This window comes from Cavia porcellus, unplaced genomic scaffold (assembly GCF_034190915.1).
Source record: "Cavia porcellus strain 051 isolate PalLab524CR breed Dunkin Hartley unplaced genomic scaffold, mCavPor4.1 scaffold_12, whole genome shotgun sequence".
Taxonomy (NCBI): domain Eukaryota; kingdom Metazoa; phylum Chordata; class Mammalia; order Rodentia; family Caviidae; genus Cavia; species Cavia porcellus.
The window spans coordinates 58,135,507-58,156,222 of NW_026947495.1; the positions used below are offsets into that span (position 1 = coordinate 58,135,507).

Consider the following 20,716-nt stretch of genomic DNA (forward strand, 5'->3'; position numbering starts at 1 on the left):
GTAATTTTAAAGCTACATCTATTATACAGTGAACCATTCAAATTTTCTTTTTTAACTGTAGGTTAGTCCTATTGCTTGGTCGCCTGAATCCATGGAAAAATACTTACAAGACTTCTGCTTACCTTTCCTTAGAATCACCAGCCTTCTTCAGCACCACCTTTTTGGGGAAGATTTACCTAGTTGCCAGGTATAATTTGGGGTACAAAGTAGGAAGCCTTATTTTTACAATAAGCTAATTTTTAAAATTATTAATACATTGTATAATACTTATGTTGATACATGTAACTGTCAGGTTAATCTACCTCAAAGCAATAAGTACTTAGAACATTTACTGTTTTGTGATGGTTGATATTCACCCATTTTTATGGCAGTATTACCAGTGTTGAATATTGAGCAGTTTTCGATTAAATCAGTGATAATTCTTGACTAATACTTGAATAGGTTCATAATATTCAGTATAATGATGTTATTATTACTAATATCGTTCACTTTTAAGTCGTTTAAAGCTTCCCCCATGCGCAGGGAATCACTTGGCCCATTTTTGACTCCCTGGGCAGACATTAGGCAACTGCTAGCTGCTTGCTGGTTGCTGGGCGTGGCCCAGGTAAGCCCTCGGGGCCCTGGGCGTGATCTGGGATGCTGGGCGTGGTCTTACAGCTGGGATCGATGTGGACTTTCCAAAATTTCCCCGTGTGCGTTGGGATTGAACTGGTGCATGTTTGGTTCCTGGAACTGAATTTAGGCCTCTGTTAGCCACTTGGAGGTTGCTGAGCGTGGCCCAGTTAGGCCGCTGGGGACTTCCTGTGCATCCTCCGGTGGTTTGAGACGCTGAGCATCTTAATGTCTTTTTAAATATTTTGTTATTTAGAAAACTGATTGTTGAAGGTGTGGCAGTATGTTTGTTTGTTTGTTTGTTTTAAATAGCAGTAAAATATTTGGTATATAACTAATTGTGTTAAAATTTGGATGAATGAATGTATGATTACTGGTTTAATCTGTTTCACAGAACTGTGAGTAAGCAAGAAAGTAACATGGTAGGAAACCAGAAGATAAGCAGCCTTTTTGGAATATGAGTCTGACGTTGTATCCATTCTAGGGAATTAGATGTAAGAATTATGACATTTACCATACTTAACGGTTTGAAGCCTGAGGCATATCAGAATTAAAATTTTATTCCTTTTGTCCTAACCTATCAACCATTATCTTACATAGTTGAATTCTTTGGTTTTATCAAGTACTTAATCTCTGTATTTGTCACCAAAACATTCTCTTTAGACTTTTAAGATACTGAACAAATACTCATCTGTTAGATATTTTCTTTCAGTTTTTAAAAATTTTAACTTTCAAAAAGTGTATTTTCTTCAGGCAGATATGTATCCTTAAAGCATGAAGATTACTAAATCAAAATAAACTTTTTTCTTTATTATCTTTACTTTCTTACCATTTAAAGAGCATTGGTAGTTCTTTTTATTCTTGCTTGTTGCTTATTTTTGTTAGAGTGTGCTTTGTTCCTATAAATTGGAAAGTATGCTGAGGCAGAAGCTCATGAGCTGGGTGTTGCTCTGGAGTGCCGAGGAGGCAGTGCACTGAATTGGGTGCATGAAAATAGTGTCAGACAGAGGGACAATTAAAGAGAGATTAAAATTAAATTCAGTGGGTCTGTGTTTAAACGTGAGGGAGTTAGGACCACTGAAAGAGTTTGGACAAAATTGTGATTCACATTTTATTTCAAGATGTAACTTCATTATAGTCTAAGATTGCAGGAGTGAGGAATAGAGAGACTGGCTACAGAAAGACCATTTGGAAAAAGGACATACTAGGAATAGAAGAGGACAGGAAATGATTTAAGATTTCAGAGATAGAGCAGTCAGGATCTGGATGAACTATTTTTATATATTCAAATTGAGGGCCTAGTTGGATCATTTAAGAGGATCTACTCAACTAAAGCAAAAAAAGTAGGGCTTCTGATGGGAGTTTGTTGTCTAGCTCTTTAGATTCCTGTTGTGTATAATCTTACTGTATACATGCATGCGTACGTGTGCGTTCACTTGCTGTTAATGCTTTATTCAGTTTAGCCTTTTGTTTGTATTAAAGGATGAGTGGATGCTTTGTTATACATACTTAAACTGTTAATTTGACAGTTTCTTTTATATGTCATTTTCATTTACAACATTTTGTTTCATCCATCCATATCTTACAGCTATCTAAAATATTTTCTTTTGTTCTTTTTGATTTTAATTGCAAATCTATTCATTCAGCTTTGTATTTAATTTAAACTTTATAGCAACTACAACTATGTTATCTTAATTCTACAGTCAAGGAAGCAGGCACAGAAAAATAGAGTCTTACTCAAGATTCACAGCTACTAAGTTGAGCAGATGTATTTAGTCCAGATTCTGAATGTGTACCATATATGGGCTATGCTATTGCTTGCAGAACACTTTTTGAGAAATACAGGTCATTTTCTATTACAAACTACTACAATACTGCATTTGTATTCCCTTTGATCTCAGTATACCCTTAGTAGTGTACTAAAGATAGTTTTTTACAGTATAATAATATGATGTTTGATTTACTGGTAGATGAATGTACATAGTGGGGTATCAAAAAATGAAAATATCAAATGCTCATCAGTGAAAAATGGGTTAAATCAACTCTGGTTTATTCACACAATGGAATACTCTGCAGAAAAGGTAGGAAGTTTTCTGTATGTTGATATAAAAAAGTCAAAATGTATTAAATAAAGGAAAAAATGTAGTTAAATTATGTACAGATAGAGGAAAAATAATCATATTAGTATTTACTGTTTTATGTATAAGATGCATATAATAAACTGTATAAGATACATTAGTTTTGGCCAATTCTTAGGAGTTAGGGCAGTGAGCTTGAAATTTGGATAGAAGAACAAAATTGGTGGAGAGATTTTGTTTAATAATTATCTTTTTATGGCTCTTGGTTTTTAAATATTGTAGATATATTACGACTGAATTTATGGAAAATAAAAAGTTCGTTTTGAATGATGGATTCATGTTTTTCAAAATTCAAAAAATACCAAAAGATACTCTGTGAAAAAAATCTCCTTTGACCTATTTCCCTAGCCATTGAATTGGTGTCCGTTTCCTCTGTATTATTCCAGAGACACTATGTATACAAACAAATACATGTAGGTAAGGGATCTTTTTTTCTTTTAGCCCTTTTTATATTCTCTGTTCTACTGTTACATTTTTCCCTCATTCTTAGAAATCATTTCATATTTAATATGAAGACCTTCCTAACTAGAAGTTCAGTATATTTCAATATATAATATACTAAGATATATTTAACCAGTACTCTGTTAGTAAACATTTGAGTTATTTCTGATACTTTATTATTTACATGTATTCAGTTAGAAGTGATTTTCTGTGTCAGTAGTTACATCTATTTGTAGTTTTTGTTTTATTTTCTTTTTTGAGACAGGGTCTCCCTACGTAGTTCAGGTTGGCCTTGAACTCTCAACAGTTTCTACCTGACCCTCCCAACTGCTGAGATTACAAGTGTGCATGCCATACTTGGCTTATTTGTAGTTTTGAGGTTGTACCAGTTTATAATAACAGCAGTAATAAATGAGAGTTTCTCTATTCAGAGGCCTTCTTAGTGTATTATCACACTGATCTTTGCCTTTAGATCATTTGTGTAAATAAATATATACTACATTTTTGTGTAGTTTTAATTTGCATTTTTCATTTTTAGAATCAGGTGCATTTTATTTACTATGACCCCTCTGCTATATAATGTTTCTTTAGAAAATAATTAGAAAAACAAATTATTACTTGATCTGAAAAAATATAGTGACTCATGAGGGTTTTTGTTTTTGTTTTTTTGTTTAGAATAATCTCTGATTGTTGAATACTTTGTCCAAGTTAAATGATGAGGAAAAATGTGAAACTTCTTTCATAAATTTTTCCTGAGTGTTTCCTCATTTTAATGATCCACACCTGGACTCACATAGGCTTCATGTGAAAGGCCAAGTAATCCTATGAAGTATCCTATGGGGGAATCTGCCCCCAAATTATGTAGAGCTTTGTTAATTTTTATTAGTGTAAGATTTCTCATCAAAAAAGATTGGAAAAATACTGTTTTTTTACTGTTAGTAGTTCTCATCTTCTCAAGTTATTTTTGTGTCTTACATTTGAAAATAAATGCCTGGGGCTGGGGGTTTAGCTCAGCGGCATAAGCACCTGCCTTGCAAGCAGGCGGTCGTGAGTTCGATCCCCGGTACCGATAAAAATGAAAAAGACAAAAAAAAAAAAAAAAAAAGAAAAAGAAAAGAAATGCCCTATGCCCTCTCTCAAGAGAACAGGAAGATCTGTTGTAAATATATGTGCACAAAATAACAGATGACAGACTTGAAAAAAGAAATAGTACAGTTGTATTTGGAAACTTCAGTGTACTTAGCAATCAGTAATCAGCAGATAGAGAAGCAACTGAAATAAAGAAGGTCTGGACACTGTCAATAATGATATAATTTGCTTCTCCACAAGTAGCAGAATTCATAGTTTTATACGTACACATGGAGATGTTCGCCTGGAATACAACATGTGCCATCAAGAAAATGGGTGTCAGTAAGTTTTTAAAAAGTGAATCATAAAACAAGTTTTCTAACCATGCAGAGTAAAATTAGAAATTAGTAGCGAAAAGATAGAAAATGCCCAAATGTGCAGTGAAGAATACATTTTTAAGTAACTTACAAATAAAACCAGAAACCAAAAGGCAGTTACAAAATATCTTTGAAAATGAAAGTATAGCATAGAGAAATTAAAGATGTAGCTAAGCCAGTTCTTAAAGATTTATAACTTCAAAGGCTTATATTTTATTTAAAAAAAAGGTTAAACCAATTTATCTGAGTTTCCAGCATTTAGACTTGTAAGAGCAAATTAGACACAGAAAGTATCATCGAAGAAATGTAATTTCTCCTCAGCCTGGTAAGTTGGAACAGACTCCTGTATCAAAAGACAGAATAGCAAGAGAAAAACAAGTTTTAAAATATGTGCAGTGAACATCACATTGGAAAACCTCAGTGACAGTAACTCAAAGCCATGGCTGAAAACTCTGGCTTATAAAATATCCTCACCAAAGATTAGTAAATTTTAGGAAAGTGACAAGAAAAAGGAAAGCAGTTTTAGACTTTTAGAGAAGTAGGAAATTGTAGGAAGGTAAATATAAAGGAGTAAACTAGTAAAGCACGGTTTGTTTGTAGATCCCTCCGAAGCCACAAATGAGCTGTTAAGTGTTATCTCCAGTAAAGGGAACTCACCTCCTGTCTTAAAGTGGAAGCAGGATATAAAGGCACCCTCCTCAGTGTGTGTTGCTTTAGCTCAAAAACATTTATGTCTAAGCGGTATATCTTGGATACATTCTAATTTCCTTCACAAATTTTAAAAAATGGAAATCGTAACCAGAGGAGAAATCAGTGAAGTTGGAATGGAGAAACAGAAGAGTGAATCCAAAATCTGGTTCTTTGCAAAGATCAATAAAAAAGATAAATCTAGATGACAAGAGCTCAGCTGAGCCACAAGAAAATTGAGCTGCTGTGGGTCAGCGTAGTCAGTTAAAGCAGCAAACCAGCAATTAATTCTTTATCATCTGTGATGCTATAAGTGAGAGGAGCAAACACTGCTGTCAGGTGTGAGCTGAATCAGTGCACATGTGGAGGGCATTTCACTGATAAGGAGCCTACAAGGCAAGGCTCTGGTAGTTTTATGACTGCTGGGGGTGAGGTGAAAGGGGGAGGGGCAGATACTGAAAAGCACAGGGCTGCTAAGTCAGAGTGGGAGAAAGTATCTAAGGAGTTTCTATCTCGTGCCTTCTCAAAGGTGTTCTCAGCAGAGGTACCTGAAGAGACTGTTATCCAAGGCTTCAGATGAAGAATTAAGGCAAAATGTGCTGGGGCTAGAAATGCATTCATGTGAAAGAGTGTAACCAGTCAAGGTGACCTGAGACCTTAACTGCAGTTCCCTTCAGAGACTGCAGTGCTTTGGTTGTGCAGTGTTTGGTATCAGGAGGGCAGTTTCCCACCGGGAGACCTGTCAGGAAAAGTCTTTGTAGTTGCCTATGCTTAGGCCTAGAAAACCACTCACTGGCTTTTAATTAAGAGCTAAACTCACTAGGTGATAGGGAAAAAAAGAAAGGACAAATTACCAAAATCAGAAATGAAGAAGAAGGCATCCATGTAGACTTGTAAGAGAATACTGTGAATTATATTTAGTAATTTAGATGAAATAGGCAAATTTTTTGAAAGATACAAATTACTAAAACGGAGTCAACAAATAGTCTAAATACATCTAGACTGAGTAAAAAATGATTTGGTTATTTAGTTTACATTACCCTTTCCAAAGGAGTCAGCAACTTTATATCAACAAAGATAACATGGTGAATTCCGTGAAACATTTAAGAAATCTTAACAGGGCTGTACAAACTCTGTAAAATAGAGGAAGAAGAAACTCTTCTGATCTTATTTGGTGAGGCCAGTTTTATTCTTTTAAGCAAACCAAGCATCACAAGAAAACTACCTATATCCGTAAACATAAAAGCAAAAGGCTTTAATATAGGTAGTATTGGTAATAGAATAATATCCCTCAGCTAAATGGATCCAGCTTTTATAAAGTATAATTGACAAATAAAAATTGTATATTATTTATAGGATATTTTGATATATAGACATTGTAAAACAATTACTACAGGCTATGTATCATCTTACATTATCTTTTTTTCTTTCTGGTGAGAACATTTAAGATCTACTGTCTGAGCAGATTTCAAGTAATCAATATGATGTTAAAGATACACATTATGATTAGCTGTCCAGCACTCATCTTATACCTGGAAGTTCACACACTTTGACCAGTGTCTCCCCATTTGCCCTGCTCAACCTTTGGCAGTCACCATTCTACTTTGCTTCTGAGTTTGATTTTTTTTGAGATTCTCTATATAGGTGGGGTTATACAATATTTGTGCTTCTGTGACTGGTTTCTTTGACTTAGAAAATGTCCTTCATATATTTATCACAAATGATAGGATTTCTGTTCCTCTGTGTGTAATTACTTTTATTCATTCACCATCACGGGAGTCCTAGGTTGATTCCATATTTTGGCTCTTGTGACAAGCATTGCAATAAATACGGGCATGACCAAATGGTTTATTCTAGGAATTACCCAGTTGACATAACAAAAATCAATCAATTTCCTATACGGATATTAATAGAATAAATGGGAAAAATATATGATCTCAGAATTCAAAGAAAAAGCATTTGAGAAAGTCCAACACCCTTTCCTGGGCAAAAACAACAACAGGAAGCAACCTTCACAAAAGCAGGACTAAAGGAATTTTCCCAAAAGTAATAAAGGGTATCTGTAAAAAACCTACAGCTAACACCAATCATACTGAACTGTGAAAGACAGGAAACAAGATTAGGAACATGACTGGGGTGTCTGCTCTTAGCACCCTTTCCAGCAGCTGAAAGGCTCCCTAAAAGACAGAAAAGAAAAATAAACATCCAGGTTGGAAAGGCAGAGGTAAAATAGTCTTTGCTCACAAATTAGGTACTATTAGAGCTAATAAACACGTTCGACAAGGATACAAGATAAATATATTTAAAACTTAATTATATTTCTGGGCATTAACAGTAAGCAATCAGAACATGAAATTAAGAATTTAATTTATAATAAGGGCTATGAAAATAGTCTGGAATTTGACTACAGCAATGCTGCCATATTTTATAAATACACTAAAACTTACTGAATTACATATTTTCAAAGGGTAATTTTTTTGATATATGAATCATATCTCAATAATTACATGTAGCAGAGACTTATCTCCACATATATCAAAAATTTTTTAACATGTTAATAGGAAAGCAAAAATTCAATACAAAATGGGTGCCATATATATATATATATATTTGTTGAAAGGATATATATGAATGGCAAGAAACCGACAAAGGGTGCTCAACATAGTGTTCATAAGAGAGGTGCAGATTAGTATGAGTGCCAGTATCAAATGTTGGTGAGGAGGCGGAGTACTAGAAGTCTCATTCCTTACTGGTAGGAATGCAAAATTGTGTGGCCAGTTGGACAATTACAGTTTCTTTAAAAAATTAAATATATACTTAATTCAGCTAAAAAATTCTCACAATATTGAATAAAATGGAGACATTCATCCACATAAAAATTTTAAATAAATTTTCACAGCAATCAATTTGTAGTAGTAAAATACAATCCAAGAATCCATGAATGCATGAATAAATACTAGCAAGACAGAAAAAAATAAACATCCAAATACAGTTGGTATAGTTGTATAGCAAAATGCTATTAAACAATGAAAAGGAACAAGACATTGATATATGCAGTGACATAAATGAACGTCGAAATATTACTCAAAAATGCCAAAAACAGAAGGCTATATACTGTATAATTCCACTTATATGAAGAATATTTTTTAATTCTTACTGGTGCAGTTTAGGTATACATAATGATCTTGTGCCTGTGCATGATGTATCTTGATTTCTCTTTTGTTTTCCCAATCCCCTCTCTTCAACTCTTTTCTCCCTCCTTATTTACAGAGTTTTGTTTCTATTTTATTCTCCTGATATTTTTTTCTTGCTTCCCCTCCCCCATGCCTAGTTACCCTTTGTTTTGAACAATTTCTTCTATTTCACAGTACTTTTTATACACTTTCTTATTTACATTTTCAGTATCTCACACCAGGGAAGCAATTAAATAGTCACATGTGCTGATTTATTTAAGAGTGTGGTCTCAAGGTGCATCTAATTTACCTAGAAATGTCTCAAGTTTGTCCTTTTTATGGCCAAGTAGTGCTCCATTGTATTAAAAAAAAAAACCACGTCTTTTCTATCCATTCCTCAGTTGATAGCATTTGGATTGTTTCCAAGATTTACATGTTACAAACTATACTGCTGGAAACATGGATGTGCATATATTGTGTGGTATGGTTTTTTAAATTCTTTTAGGAAGATACCTAGAAGGGGAATAGCAGGGTCAAATGGGTTCTCCAATCCTAGTTTTTGAGGAATCTCCTCACTGATACCCATAGTTGTTGCACCAGTCTACACTCCCACCAACAGTGGAGAAGGGGTCCTTTTTCTCCATGTCCCCTGTAGCATTTGTTACTGATTTATTGGTAATAGCCATTCTTCCTGAGATGAGATGGACTCTCACTGTTTAAGTTTACATGTCTCAAATGACCAATGATCTTGAATATTTTTCATATATTTGTTTTCCATTTGTGTTTATTTCTCTGAAAGGTGTGTATTCATCCCAGTTGCCCATTTTTGGATTGGGTCCTTAAATTTGGGGGGCTCTAAGTTTTTCAGTTCTTTCTATGTTCTAGATATTAAGTGCTTTGTCTGGAGAACAACTGGCTACAGTATTTTCCTACTCTCGGTTATCTTTTCACTCTATTAGTAATCTCTTTTGCTGTAAAAAAGCTTTTTAATAGGATGAGGTCCCAGTTGTTTCTTTGTCATATTTCCTACGTGATTGGAGTTTTGTTCATGAAATCGTTGTGTATACCAGTAGCTTTAAGAGTTCCACCTATTCTTTCTTCTAGCAGATTAGTGTTTTTGTTTTAGTATTTACATCTTTGATTCATCTAAATTTTACTGCATAGTGAACGACATGGTCTAGTTTTAGTGTCTGGCATGTAGAAATCCTATTTTTCCAGCACCATTCATTAAAGGGAATACTACAATAGAAGATTTTTATCTCAATCTGGTAAAGGTTATCATCATAAACCAAGAGCCAACGTCATATTAAATGGGCCAAAACTGAAAACTTTCATTCTAAAATCAGGCACAAGACAAAGATGTCCACTCCTATTTAATATAGGAAATATTAGAGCAGTTAGATAGATAGATAAATGGAATATGGGTAGGAAAGGAAGAAATTAAATTATCATTATTTGCACATTACATGATACTTTACATAGAAAACCCCAAAAACTCACCAAAAGATTTGCAGGTTTAATAACTAAACAGTAGCACAGCTGGATACAAAGTAAACACTCAAAAATCAATAGCATTCCTGTACACTAACAAGGAGTGCACCTAGAGTGAAATTAGGGAAATAACAACTTTCACAATAGCATCAAAAAAATAAAAATAAAAATAAACTACTGAAGGATCAATCTAACTAAAGAAAGAAAAGATCTATGCATTGAATATTACAGCACTCTGAAAAAGGAGATCAAACAAGATACCAGAAAATGGAAAGATATCCCTTGCTCCTGGCTGGGAAAAGCCAACATAGTGAAAATGGCCATAATCCCAAAATTGTTATACAGATTTTATGCAATCTCTATCAAAATACCTGTAGCATACTTCACAGAATGAAAAAGAACATCCCTAAATTTCATTTAGAACCAGAACCAGAAGAGACCTAGAAGAGCAAAAACAATTCTAGGCAACAAAGACCAGACGGGAACATCAAAATCCTTGACTTAAAATTATACTACAAAGCCACTGTGTTAAAAGCAGCATGGTACTTGCAGAAAACAAAACAAAAAAACCAAAACCAAACCAAACCAAAAAACAAAAAAACAGACCTGAGGATCAGTAGGACAGATTAGAAGATGCAGAAACAACTCCAAACACATTTAGTCACCATACAACAAAGGGGCCAAATATATGAAGAATTTTTGAAAGCCAAAAATGGCAGAAATGGATAAGTGGTTCTTGGGTCCAGGAATAAGTACCAAGATTGACTGCGCTAGAGCATGAGTGAGTTTTTTGGGTGATGGAATTGGTCTAAAATGTTACTGTAGTTTTGGTTGCATTATTGTGTACATCAAAATTCATTAAACTATACTAAAAATGCGTGAATTTTATGGTAGCAAATTATGCCTCAGGAAAGTAGTTTTTAAAAATTGCCTTCTATATACAAGTGATTTATAGCTTTATTTCTGAAGTTTTAAAAGTTAACATCTTTTTTTTAGCTTGCATATCATTTTATTTTCTGTGGCATATTTTATAAGTTTTACTTAATATGCAAAATTAGTTCAGTTTGCAAATGTTTGTTAACTACCTACTATGTAACAAGCACTGGGAGGACACTATTCCTACTGTCAGGGAACTCAGTCTTATAGGGAAGGGCGGTTTATTTTTAGTTACTAATAGAAAACATAAATGTAAGTATATAAGGATTTAAAGTTATAGAAAGATTGATTTTAATCTGAATAGAACTGGGTGATTTGAGATTTCATTACATAAGGTTAGAGAAAGCTTTCCAGCTTGGAAACTATCATTTGGAAGATTATAGAACTGATCCAGTGGACTATATACCCCTACCCAGTATAGTCTTTGATTAAATAAAGAAGGATTGGGGAATACATTTGTTGGTAAGACCAACCGATTTCTTTAAAAATCAACTTCCAGGATAAAAGTCCTTAGATCACTGATTCCTCTGTGGTTTTTTTGTTTGTTTGTTTGTTTGTTTTTTAGTTAGTGAGTGGAACTTCAGATTGTCTGGCTCTTAGATCTTTCAGTTAAAAAAAAAATATGCCACAACTCTACCTGCTTTTTAAAAAACTTAGTATGTTTTATACTCATTCAGCGTCCAGGTACATTATTTACTGCCTCTTGTGAATTCCATGTTTTTATTATTGGTATTTATCCGCAGCCTATGCCTTTTTAAAAATACTTTTATCTTTCCCAAATTAACTTTGTTTTTATAGAATAGCTGGCTTGTATACAAAGACTAGTGATCACATATATGACAACTCTTTTTTAAAAATAAATGTAGAGGGCCAGGATACGGCTCAGCAGCACAAGCACCTGCCTGCAAGAGTGAGGTCCTGAGTTTGATTCCTAGTTACCCCCCCCAAAAAAAAACCAAATAAAAAACCCCCAAAACTGAAAACTAAGAGTAGAAAAGAAGCAGTTGCTATGACACAGAGGAGCTAAATTTCAAAGAAAAATATTTTGGTTATAGTTGGATATTTAAAGGAGGGATCTTTTTTCTTTCATTCCTCCTCCTCCCTTTATTTCACTCTAGTTGACCATTAAAGTTTTCTTACTGCTTCCAAAGTAATTGATGAGGATGACACTGAAAATGTCTATAGTAGAAAATGTTTTTGATGAAGTATCGTGAGAGTTTTCTATTTCCTGTCTAAAAGGAAGAAGAAGAATTTTCAATTCTTGCCAGCTGCCTGGGACTTCTGCCAACATTTTACCAAACAGAACATCCATTCATCAGTGCCTCCTGTCTGGATTGGCCAGTTCCAGCATTTGATATTATAACTCAGTGGTGTTTTGAGATAAAATCATTTACGGAAAGACATGCAGAACAAGGAAAGGTATGTAAAAAGAATAGTACTCATTTACCACAGTGAAGATATGCTAATAGGTAAGAGAACAATTGAAGAATTTCAAATTTCATGTCATTTGTTCTTGGTAGTGTTTGTTAAACTGACTAAATTAAAAATGGTTTGCTCATGTAAAATTTACTTGAGTATAAAGCAAAAATATTTCAGCTAACAAAGATAAGGTATTGCTACTTCTACAGTTTGCTTTAGGTCAGCATGTTTTTATGGAATTCCTTAAATAATCATGATACTAGCCTTGGAAGATACAAAAGAATTGTAAAGTCAGCTAGGAACTTGTATTCTTATTTGAAAGAAAACTGCCTCACATTTTAAAATAAGAGATTTGGGCTAGCAGATCTAAAAGATCCCAGCTTTAACTTGTAGATGCGTTGAGCCAAGCTAAGCTTGGCTGGCAAAAGGTTTTGTATTGGAGATGAATGAACTAGGAGCAGAGTGGGGCAGCAGTGGGTGGCTGTGAATGCCGTGGCTCAGAATCTCTTCTATAGGTAGAAACACAGCTTTTGAGAAATAGGATATGATGAAGTAGTATTTTAGGGAGATTAATTCTGGTGGCATTTATTTGTTTATTTATTTAGACTGTATTTTGCATTGAACATACCCAGGTTGGCCTCAAACTTGTAACAAATCTTCTGCCTCAGCCTTCTAAGAGCCAGTGTGACAGTGTGTGCCACCATGCCCACTCATACTGGTGGCTTTTAAAAATTATTTATTTATTGATACCAAATCTGGACCTTGTGCTTGCCAGACAGGTGCTTATGCCACTGAACTATATCCCTGGCCCCCTGCTGGCTTTTTAATAGGAGAGATAGAACACAGAAATTGGTTAGGTGCTATTTTTCTGATTGTAAGTTACAAAATAACTAATGCACAAAAATATATAGGTCTTGGTGACCAGAAGCTGATGACTGTAAAATCTTAAACTCAGATAATCAGGAGAGCAGTGACTGCTCTGTTGTAGTTCTAATGGAAGTATGCTCCTACTTAAACACGGGGATGGCGTTCCATTACTTATGGAGGAGGATAGTGACTCCATGCATGACAGTCAAGGACCTTTACCCTCTTGCTTTCCATCCACATTTTAAACCATTCTTCTGCTGTTGACTTGCTCAAATCACAAAAGAATGTTTCTGAAGTATATTACACGTTTTTAAACTTCTGTTGTGTTCTTATCTGTCATTTTTACCTAAAGCAATCTTTTTACTCTTCTGTTATGTTACTCACTTTCTGAGGCTGTTAACTCTGCTGTGAACATTGGTCTGATAACCTATCCTCCTGTACAGATTTAAACCTAATTATACTTTGTTACTTTCTCTAGTCTTTGCCATATTTATCATACTTTTTTCTTTTTGTCTCCCTTCTCTTCCTTTCCTTCTTTCCTGAAGTTAAACACATGGCCTTAAACGTGTTAAGTTTGCATTCTAGCACTGAGCTACACTCCCTGTTCCTATTTATCACATTCTTTTTTAATCTGTCTAAATATAGCTAGCTCCACAGGGGAGATTTTATCTTCCTGTATTGGAGATTGACGTTCTCTCCCACTGAACTACTTCTTCAGCCCTAAAATTGTTTTGTATTTGTTTTTAGATCCATGATTCCTAGAAAGTGCCTGATAGAGATAGTCATCTAATAAATACTTGTAAAACAATTATATGGGAGGGATGATATCATTGGCAGAAATAGAACTGATGAAAAGGGAACCAAGTTTCAGGAAAATCAAAAATTTAATTTTAAAAGTCAAAGGAACAATACAGCACCAGTATGTCAGATGGAGGTGTTAATAATTTTTAAAACATTGGAATGAATAATAAAGATTTGTTTAAGTAATAAACTATAAAGTCTCAGCTTTGGTCTTTCTTTCTCTCTTTCTCTCTTATTCTTTTTTTAATAAAAACTGAAATCTTTAAGAAGACACCAGCTTACATTTTTTTTTTTAAAGGAAAGGAAGGGGGGATCAGTAGGTGCTCAGTGGTGAAGCACACACTTAGCTGCATGACACGCTCAGCAACCCCTCGCCAAAGCAAGGGGAATTCAAGTTCACTAAACCTTATTATATATAAAGATCTTTTTCTTATCTAGTAACTTCTTTACTCATAGATTATACCTAGAGTTTAGAGTTATATTTTTATGTCTTTAATCCTAGGAACAATGATTTGAGGTAAGAGATGCATATAATGTGGAACCCTAGTGGGAGAAGAGTGAGGAACCAACAAAATTTTCGTCTTTGTATGAGTGACGAGTTAAGAACAAGTCTGCATTTTAGGAGAATGACTATGAATATGGATATTGATGAAAAATAAGAATCTATCATTTAAAAATACTTCATCTTTTTGTAAAATTGAGTGACAGGCATTTGTCTTAGAGTAGTACACATTTGTTTTTACTAATGCAGAATCTTTGTCAGTTATTTAAGTGCACCCTCATCTCTCCTACATTTCCATTCCTGTCCTTCCTTTACTCTGTTTGGTTCCTGATGCTGACCCTAGGCCAACCAGATTCTCTTTCCCAGGAATTTAAAATTTGAATAGAGATGTATGGTGATACAAGCTGAATAATCCAAAGTACCATTGATGGGTCACTGTGAATTACCACTTTTGGATTTTTCTATCAGTTAGGTCGTTGGTTGGATACAATAGAATCTAGTTCTGATTTAATGTAAGGAAAGTAAAACAGAAGTAAACAACAAAAAAAGCAAGATTTGGTGGGGATACTGGTTAACTTGTAAAGCTGAAGAAGAGCTAACTGGCTTCTGTTGGGAGGAAGGGAAACCAAAGATCTCTAGCCTGTTTTCATAGAAGTGCTGTAACTGAATGGTTCTGCCTCAGCTACTTTCCTTTCCTCCAAGTATGTGTCCAGATTCATTGGAGAAAAACTCTCAGGAATGGGCCTAATTTGAATTGTGGACACTATTTGGGGTCAGGCAGGATCTTGTTGTCAGAACTGTGTGGGGCAGGAAAGGAGGTTATTTTCCAAAAAGAACCTATGGTGTTGTTAATATATAAGCAGAAGAGGATGATAGAAACCAACAAATTAGTGGCCCATTACATTGTTACCTGTCCAGCACAAATACATTCTTCTTGTTTAGGGAGTTCCACTTCTTCCACTGTCCAAAGTCATATAACTGTGCCATTTAGAAGTTCACATGCATTAATGACTTCTCAAAATAAGCAACCTGCAGTAGCATTCAGTATTTACATACTGGGGTGCCCTGCATCTAGATGTCTGTTCCACCTCTGATTTGTTATCCTAGATGTTCTGGAAAATTTTGGTTAACACATTGTCATCCTGAATTCAATAGTAAGAGAAAATGAAAATGAAAGATACGTGGCCCAGTAAACAAGAGAATTTGTAGCTATATATGACTGCATTCTTTCATCTTTTTTGTCTAGTACCTCAAATGATTGGGTTTGTTTGATGAAGGACACGCCTTTAACTTTGTTCTGAGAGAGCAGAGCTTTCTGTTGTTGGTTCTGTCTTGCTCATATAAAGCTATAATAATTTTGCAAAAATATTTTTCAAGCTTGGTACATGGCAAGAATGGCATTTGGGGGTTCCTGAGACATCCCCACTTGTTCAACTAGTACGAAGAACCTATAGTGGTCAGATGACACTTAGATTCTAATTCAGGAGAATTATTAGTATATCCTCTGATAGAGGACATTACACAGAATTTTTAGGTACTAAAACTACAAAAGAGTCCAGTATAGCAGAGAAACAGAAATTTTAAACCAAGTTTTTAGGTGTAATCATGAGAGGTGACAGAGTCATTTTCTATCTTCTGGTTCCTGGGGTGTAATGAATTTTACATATTCCAAAAAGGAAACTCTAAAATATTAAAATGGAAATAATGAGTGATAACCATGACTTTCCCTTAAAGGAAAAGCTGATGAATTGTTTTTCTGGGAAGGGTCAAAAATGTAAACCGGTGTACAACAATTTAAAGCTTTTGCATGAGGCATATTTAAAGACAAATATACCCAGATTGTTTCCATGCATGTTTAAAAATATTTTTTCTTTTCTTTTCAAATAATAGCAGGTTTATATAGAGGGTTTAATGTGAAGTTCTACATCTGTTATACTTGAAATTGCATGAAAATAGCAGTAATTGTTGAAGTCCTGTTTTCATCATACATAAAGTGGAAAAGAGGCATGTTAAAAAAATAAGAGGCAGATTTTTCTTCTTTTAGAAAAAAAATCCTTAAGGTTGGTGGTACATGTCCATAGTCCCAGCTACTCTGGAGGCTAAAGCAGGAGGATTGTAAATTTGAGGGCAGTCTATGAAACATAGCAGGATCCTGTCTCAGAAAAGAAAAGAAAAATCATTTCTAAAGATAAATATTTGGTGTTAGTATCTGAAATACATAGGGACTAATCACTGTTTTTGGATATTTTAGGCCTTGCTTATCCAAGAGTCAAGATGGAAGTTACCGCACCTATTACAGTTGCCTGAGAATTACAATACCATTTTTCAGTACTACCACAGGAAAACCTGTAGTGTCTGCACCAAGGTTCCTAAAGACCCGGCTGTTTGCCTTGTTTGTGGTACTTTCGTGTGCCTCAAAGGACTTTGCTGCAAACAACAAAGTTACTGTGAATGTGTACTGGTAAGCAAGAGAAAGTAGTACAAAATCATGAAAACTCAAGTCTCTGGGAAATCTGATGTATGTTGTCAAATCAGAGCTTCACATTTAACTAGCATTTGAATTAAACATACCAGTACTATATAGAGAGATTGTGTTTTATTTTTTAATTCAGCAGAAGAGAATTTAAAAAAAAGAAAAAACCCAAGGATTATTTTAGTGAGTAAAATCTCTCTTAAATGCAATTCTGATTCTCTTTTCTCTTAATTTTTTAAGAGTACTTAAAAGTATGTATTTTTTTAAATGTGCTATCAAACAGCAGTCATCTGTACTGTGGGGAATGCTAGCTGTTGAATTAAGAGTGGCCTTTAGTTGTTTAATATATTAATAATAAAGGGTTGTAAATTTAAAGTAGATGAAATCTTACTTTAAAATTTTAAATATTTAGGAGTTGTTAAGGTGGTTGATTTTGTCATAAATCCCATTTGATTATGAAATGAACTGATACATTTTAAATTTTTTAGCATTCTCAAAACTGTGGTGCTGGAACAGGGATTTTCCTTTTGATCAATGCGTCAGTGATTATCATTATTCGAGGTCACCGCTTCTGCCTCTGGGGTTCCGTGTATTTGGATGCTCATGGAGAAGAAGACCGGGATCTTAGGTAGGATCTGTGTAGATTCATCCAAGAGTATTAATGAAGTTTGATTAATAAAAACCTGTGTGCCATTTGGGCCTTATAGTCATGATTTTTAAAGAAAAATAAGTTATGATGATCTTTAATTTAGAATAATTTCCAGTTTTTAAGATATTTAACTCATCAGCATGTTAGAGAAACATGAAATAAACCGAATTACTGATACTTCTGTCACAAAGGACTTATTTAAAAAAGAAATGCATATGAAATATTAATTGCATTATGTTATCTTTAATACTTTTTTTCTATTTTTATTCCAGGCGAGGCAAGCCTCTCTACATTTGTAAGGAAAGATACAAAGTTCTTGAACAACAGTGGATTTCTCATACTTTTGATCACATCAATAAAAGATGGGGTCCACATTATAATGGACTATGACTTACCACCTCAGCATTTCATATCATCATTTTCATTAGGAATTTATTTTATCACAATAAGCTTTAACTTAATTTAGGGGATTAATGCTTTTGCTGAAGGAAAAAAAACATACATTATGAAGCCTTTTCAAAATTAGGTGCTTGGTAATCACATTAATGGTATAATAATTTTTTTAAAGTACCTGGAAAACTTAACAAATAAGTTAAATCATTCTTTAGTGGTCATTTTTTTAAGTGCACAATTAATAAAAAGCACAATATGTCCACAAAATCATTCAGAAATGATTCCCCCAACAGAGCATATCAGCTATTTATTGACACTTAGAGTGGGTGTGATTTATTTGAAGTTTTACTGTTTTTTCGATCTGTATTTTAATTTGCATCGCCTAAACATAATGTATCTTTTTTCTCTGCCATTCTTGTTTGATTTGAGGTTTTTGCTGTATGTAATTAGAAAAAAATGTAAAACATGATTTATGTGAAATATTGTATAGTAAAAGTTGGTCTGATAGTAGAACTTTAAAATTTTTTCTTATTGTGAGGATCTGTTAAAAGTTTAAGGCTTTGCTGAAAACTTAATTCATTCTCAGGAATTTCATAAATATTTTCCCCAGGTAAATAATTAAAATAGCTGTAAAATAAGTAGATAGCTGCTGTTAATATAATACAGTACATGGTGGGGGGTATGTGTGTGGTTAGGGAATACTTAAAAGTCAAAGTTTTGGGGCTGCAGATGTAACTCAGTGGTAGAGTGCTTGCCTAGCATGCACAAGGCACTGGGTTTGATCTTAACCAAAAAAAAAAAAAAAAAGAATAAAGGAAAAAATCAAAATTACCAAAACTTGCCATTTCATTTGAATGAATTATTACAGATAGTAACATAGATTTTTACTATAAAATCAAAAAGTTTTAGATTATACACGTGACAGATTTTGAGTCTGTGCATGCCCACCTTTCATTATTAACAAAGCTTTTGTTTATATGGTTGGATTGGAAATGCTCATACTTCCCTACAAATGAGCCATAAGTTTTAGAACTTCCCTGCCAGCTCAAGAAGCTCAGCTCTGTTTTATTCATGCAGTGTAATCACTGTTATTTCTGCTTGGTTTCCTAGAAGGAAAAAGAAGTAGTGATGACCCTCATGAATGACCCAGGCATCCACATTCTTCTTAGAAACTGCTGTGAAAAGCAGTTTATGTTTGTAGGGTTTTAAAGTCAGTAAGAAAGAGAATGATTGAGCTCAAACCCACTCTAGAATTAGGAAAGAAAGATTAAAGCATGTTATATATTGATACCAAGATTTTTTTCCCCCAAAATGGTTCTGTAATTTGATAATCATTTCATTTATAGTGTTATCAAGCTATTTCCTGGTAGTCTGTACTTCCATGGCTTGCTATATGAAATTACATTTTTACATGTAAGAATAAGAAATGTCTAATGATAAAACATAGAAATAACATTAGATCCATGTTTCAAAATTTCTTATGTGAAATGACAAAATATGAAAATGAACATTAAATGATGGGTTTGCATTAAAATAGGGAAAACAGAGCAGTACATACTCAAATATGTACAGAACATCAAAAAATTAGGTATTCTGTACAAGAAAATATGTGGAAATAGTTTGCTATTTTTGTATACATTTCCAAAATATTAAGGTAACTTTCTGTAAAACTAGACTGATTCTGTTTGACTAAATCACTATCCTTTCTGACACATGCTACTTTTTAAAATATTGTATCATAAGTTCAGCCTGTTATATTTTTTGCATTGCTCATTATGGATACCAGACCATTTGCAAGTGTGGTTAAAGAGCAAAATGCTTATTTACATCTCTAGTAAACACTGTTACAGGATTCATGAACTTGAATAATTCTACAGTTTGAAACTCTGATACTATATATACATGGCATAATGTATTCAGACTTTGATTACTACATATTTAAAATGGAATGTTTTATGGTTGTGCATATGGATGTGAAGTGAAAATATTAGCCTTAACTTTAAAATTTGGGTATTTGATAGTGTTTATTTTGATATTGGTGAATTAGTCACCGGTAAATTTTAAAAAAAGCACTTGGTTGAAAATCGTACTTGAATACATACATGCATGCTGCTAAACTAGAACTTTAATTTTTCCCCATAACTTTTATAAGTCCCATTTATAAACCCACTTTTAAAAATAACAGGTCCAAGTTAGAGTGATGTGTGTATATTATTCCAAAAAAATGTACTGGTGTGATATCTTGTATGAATGATCATTTAAATACAGTACATTACTGTAGAAACTAAATCAACCTTTATAATTAAGCAGAAATTATAAACTAGGAATAATCAACATTGTAAAATATGTTAATAAAAACCTGCTGTCATTTGGTTTGTGAAAGGTCCTTAAATTGTTTAATGCTTTATGTGTTTCTTTATTTCAAAGATGTTGACAGTAATATATATGAGTGAGCATGACTTAAAAGATCAAAGAATAGCATAACTAGTAGTTGTCTTAAGGTGAATTAAGTATGAAAGGTTGGCTTTATCTTTTGCCTTTTATTTGTAGAGCAAGTTTTGTCTTGGTCTCATAACCAATGTGAAGCCTTTGCTAAGATGTGTGTTTCTGACATAGGAAGAAAGAGAGAGATGTGTAGATCTAGATACTGCTGTGGTCCCTGCTCATTTCTGAAAGTTCCAGATATATG

General features: G+C 33.8%; 1 protein-coding gene across 6 annotated transcripts in view; it reads left to right on the plus strand.

Moving 5' to 3' along the window:
- The window catches only part of Ubr3 (ubiquitin protein ligase E3 component n-recognin 3), a 199,132-nt gene extending 178,719 nt beyond the window's left edge, over positions 1-20,413 (plus strand). For all 6 annotated transcript variants that reach the window (XM_063259240.1, XM_063259242.1, XM_063259241.1 and 3 more), the window contains 5 exons: positions 62-187; positions 12,163-12,342; positions 16,764-16,973; positions 17,474-17,613; positions 17,907-20,413. In XM_063259240.1, the coding sequence (XP_063115310.1) occupies positions 62-187; positions 12,163-12,342; positions 16,764-16,973; positions 17,474-17,613; positions 17,907-18,024 (774 nt within the window). In that variant the 3' untranslated portion in view covers positions 18,025-20,413. The remainder of the gene's footprint in view (positions 1-61; positions 188-12,162; positions 12,343-16,763; positions 16,974-17,473; positions 17,614-17,906) is intronic.
- Positions 20,414-20,716: the final 303 nt, after the last annotated feature.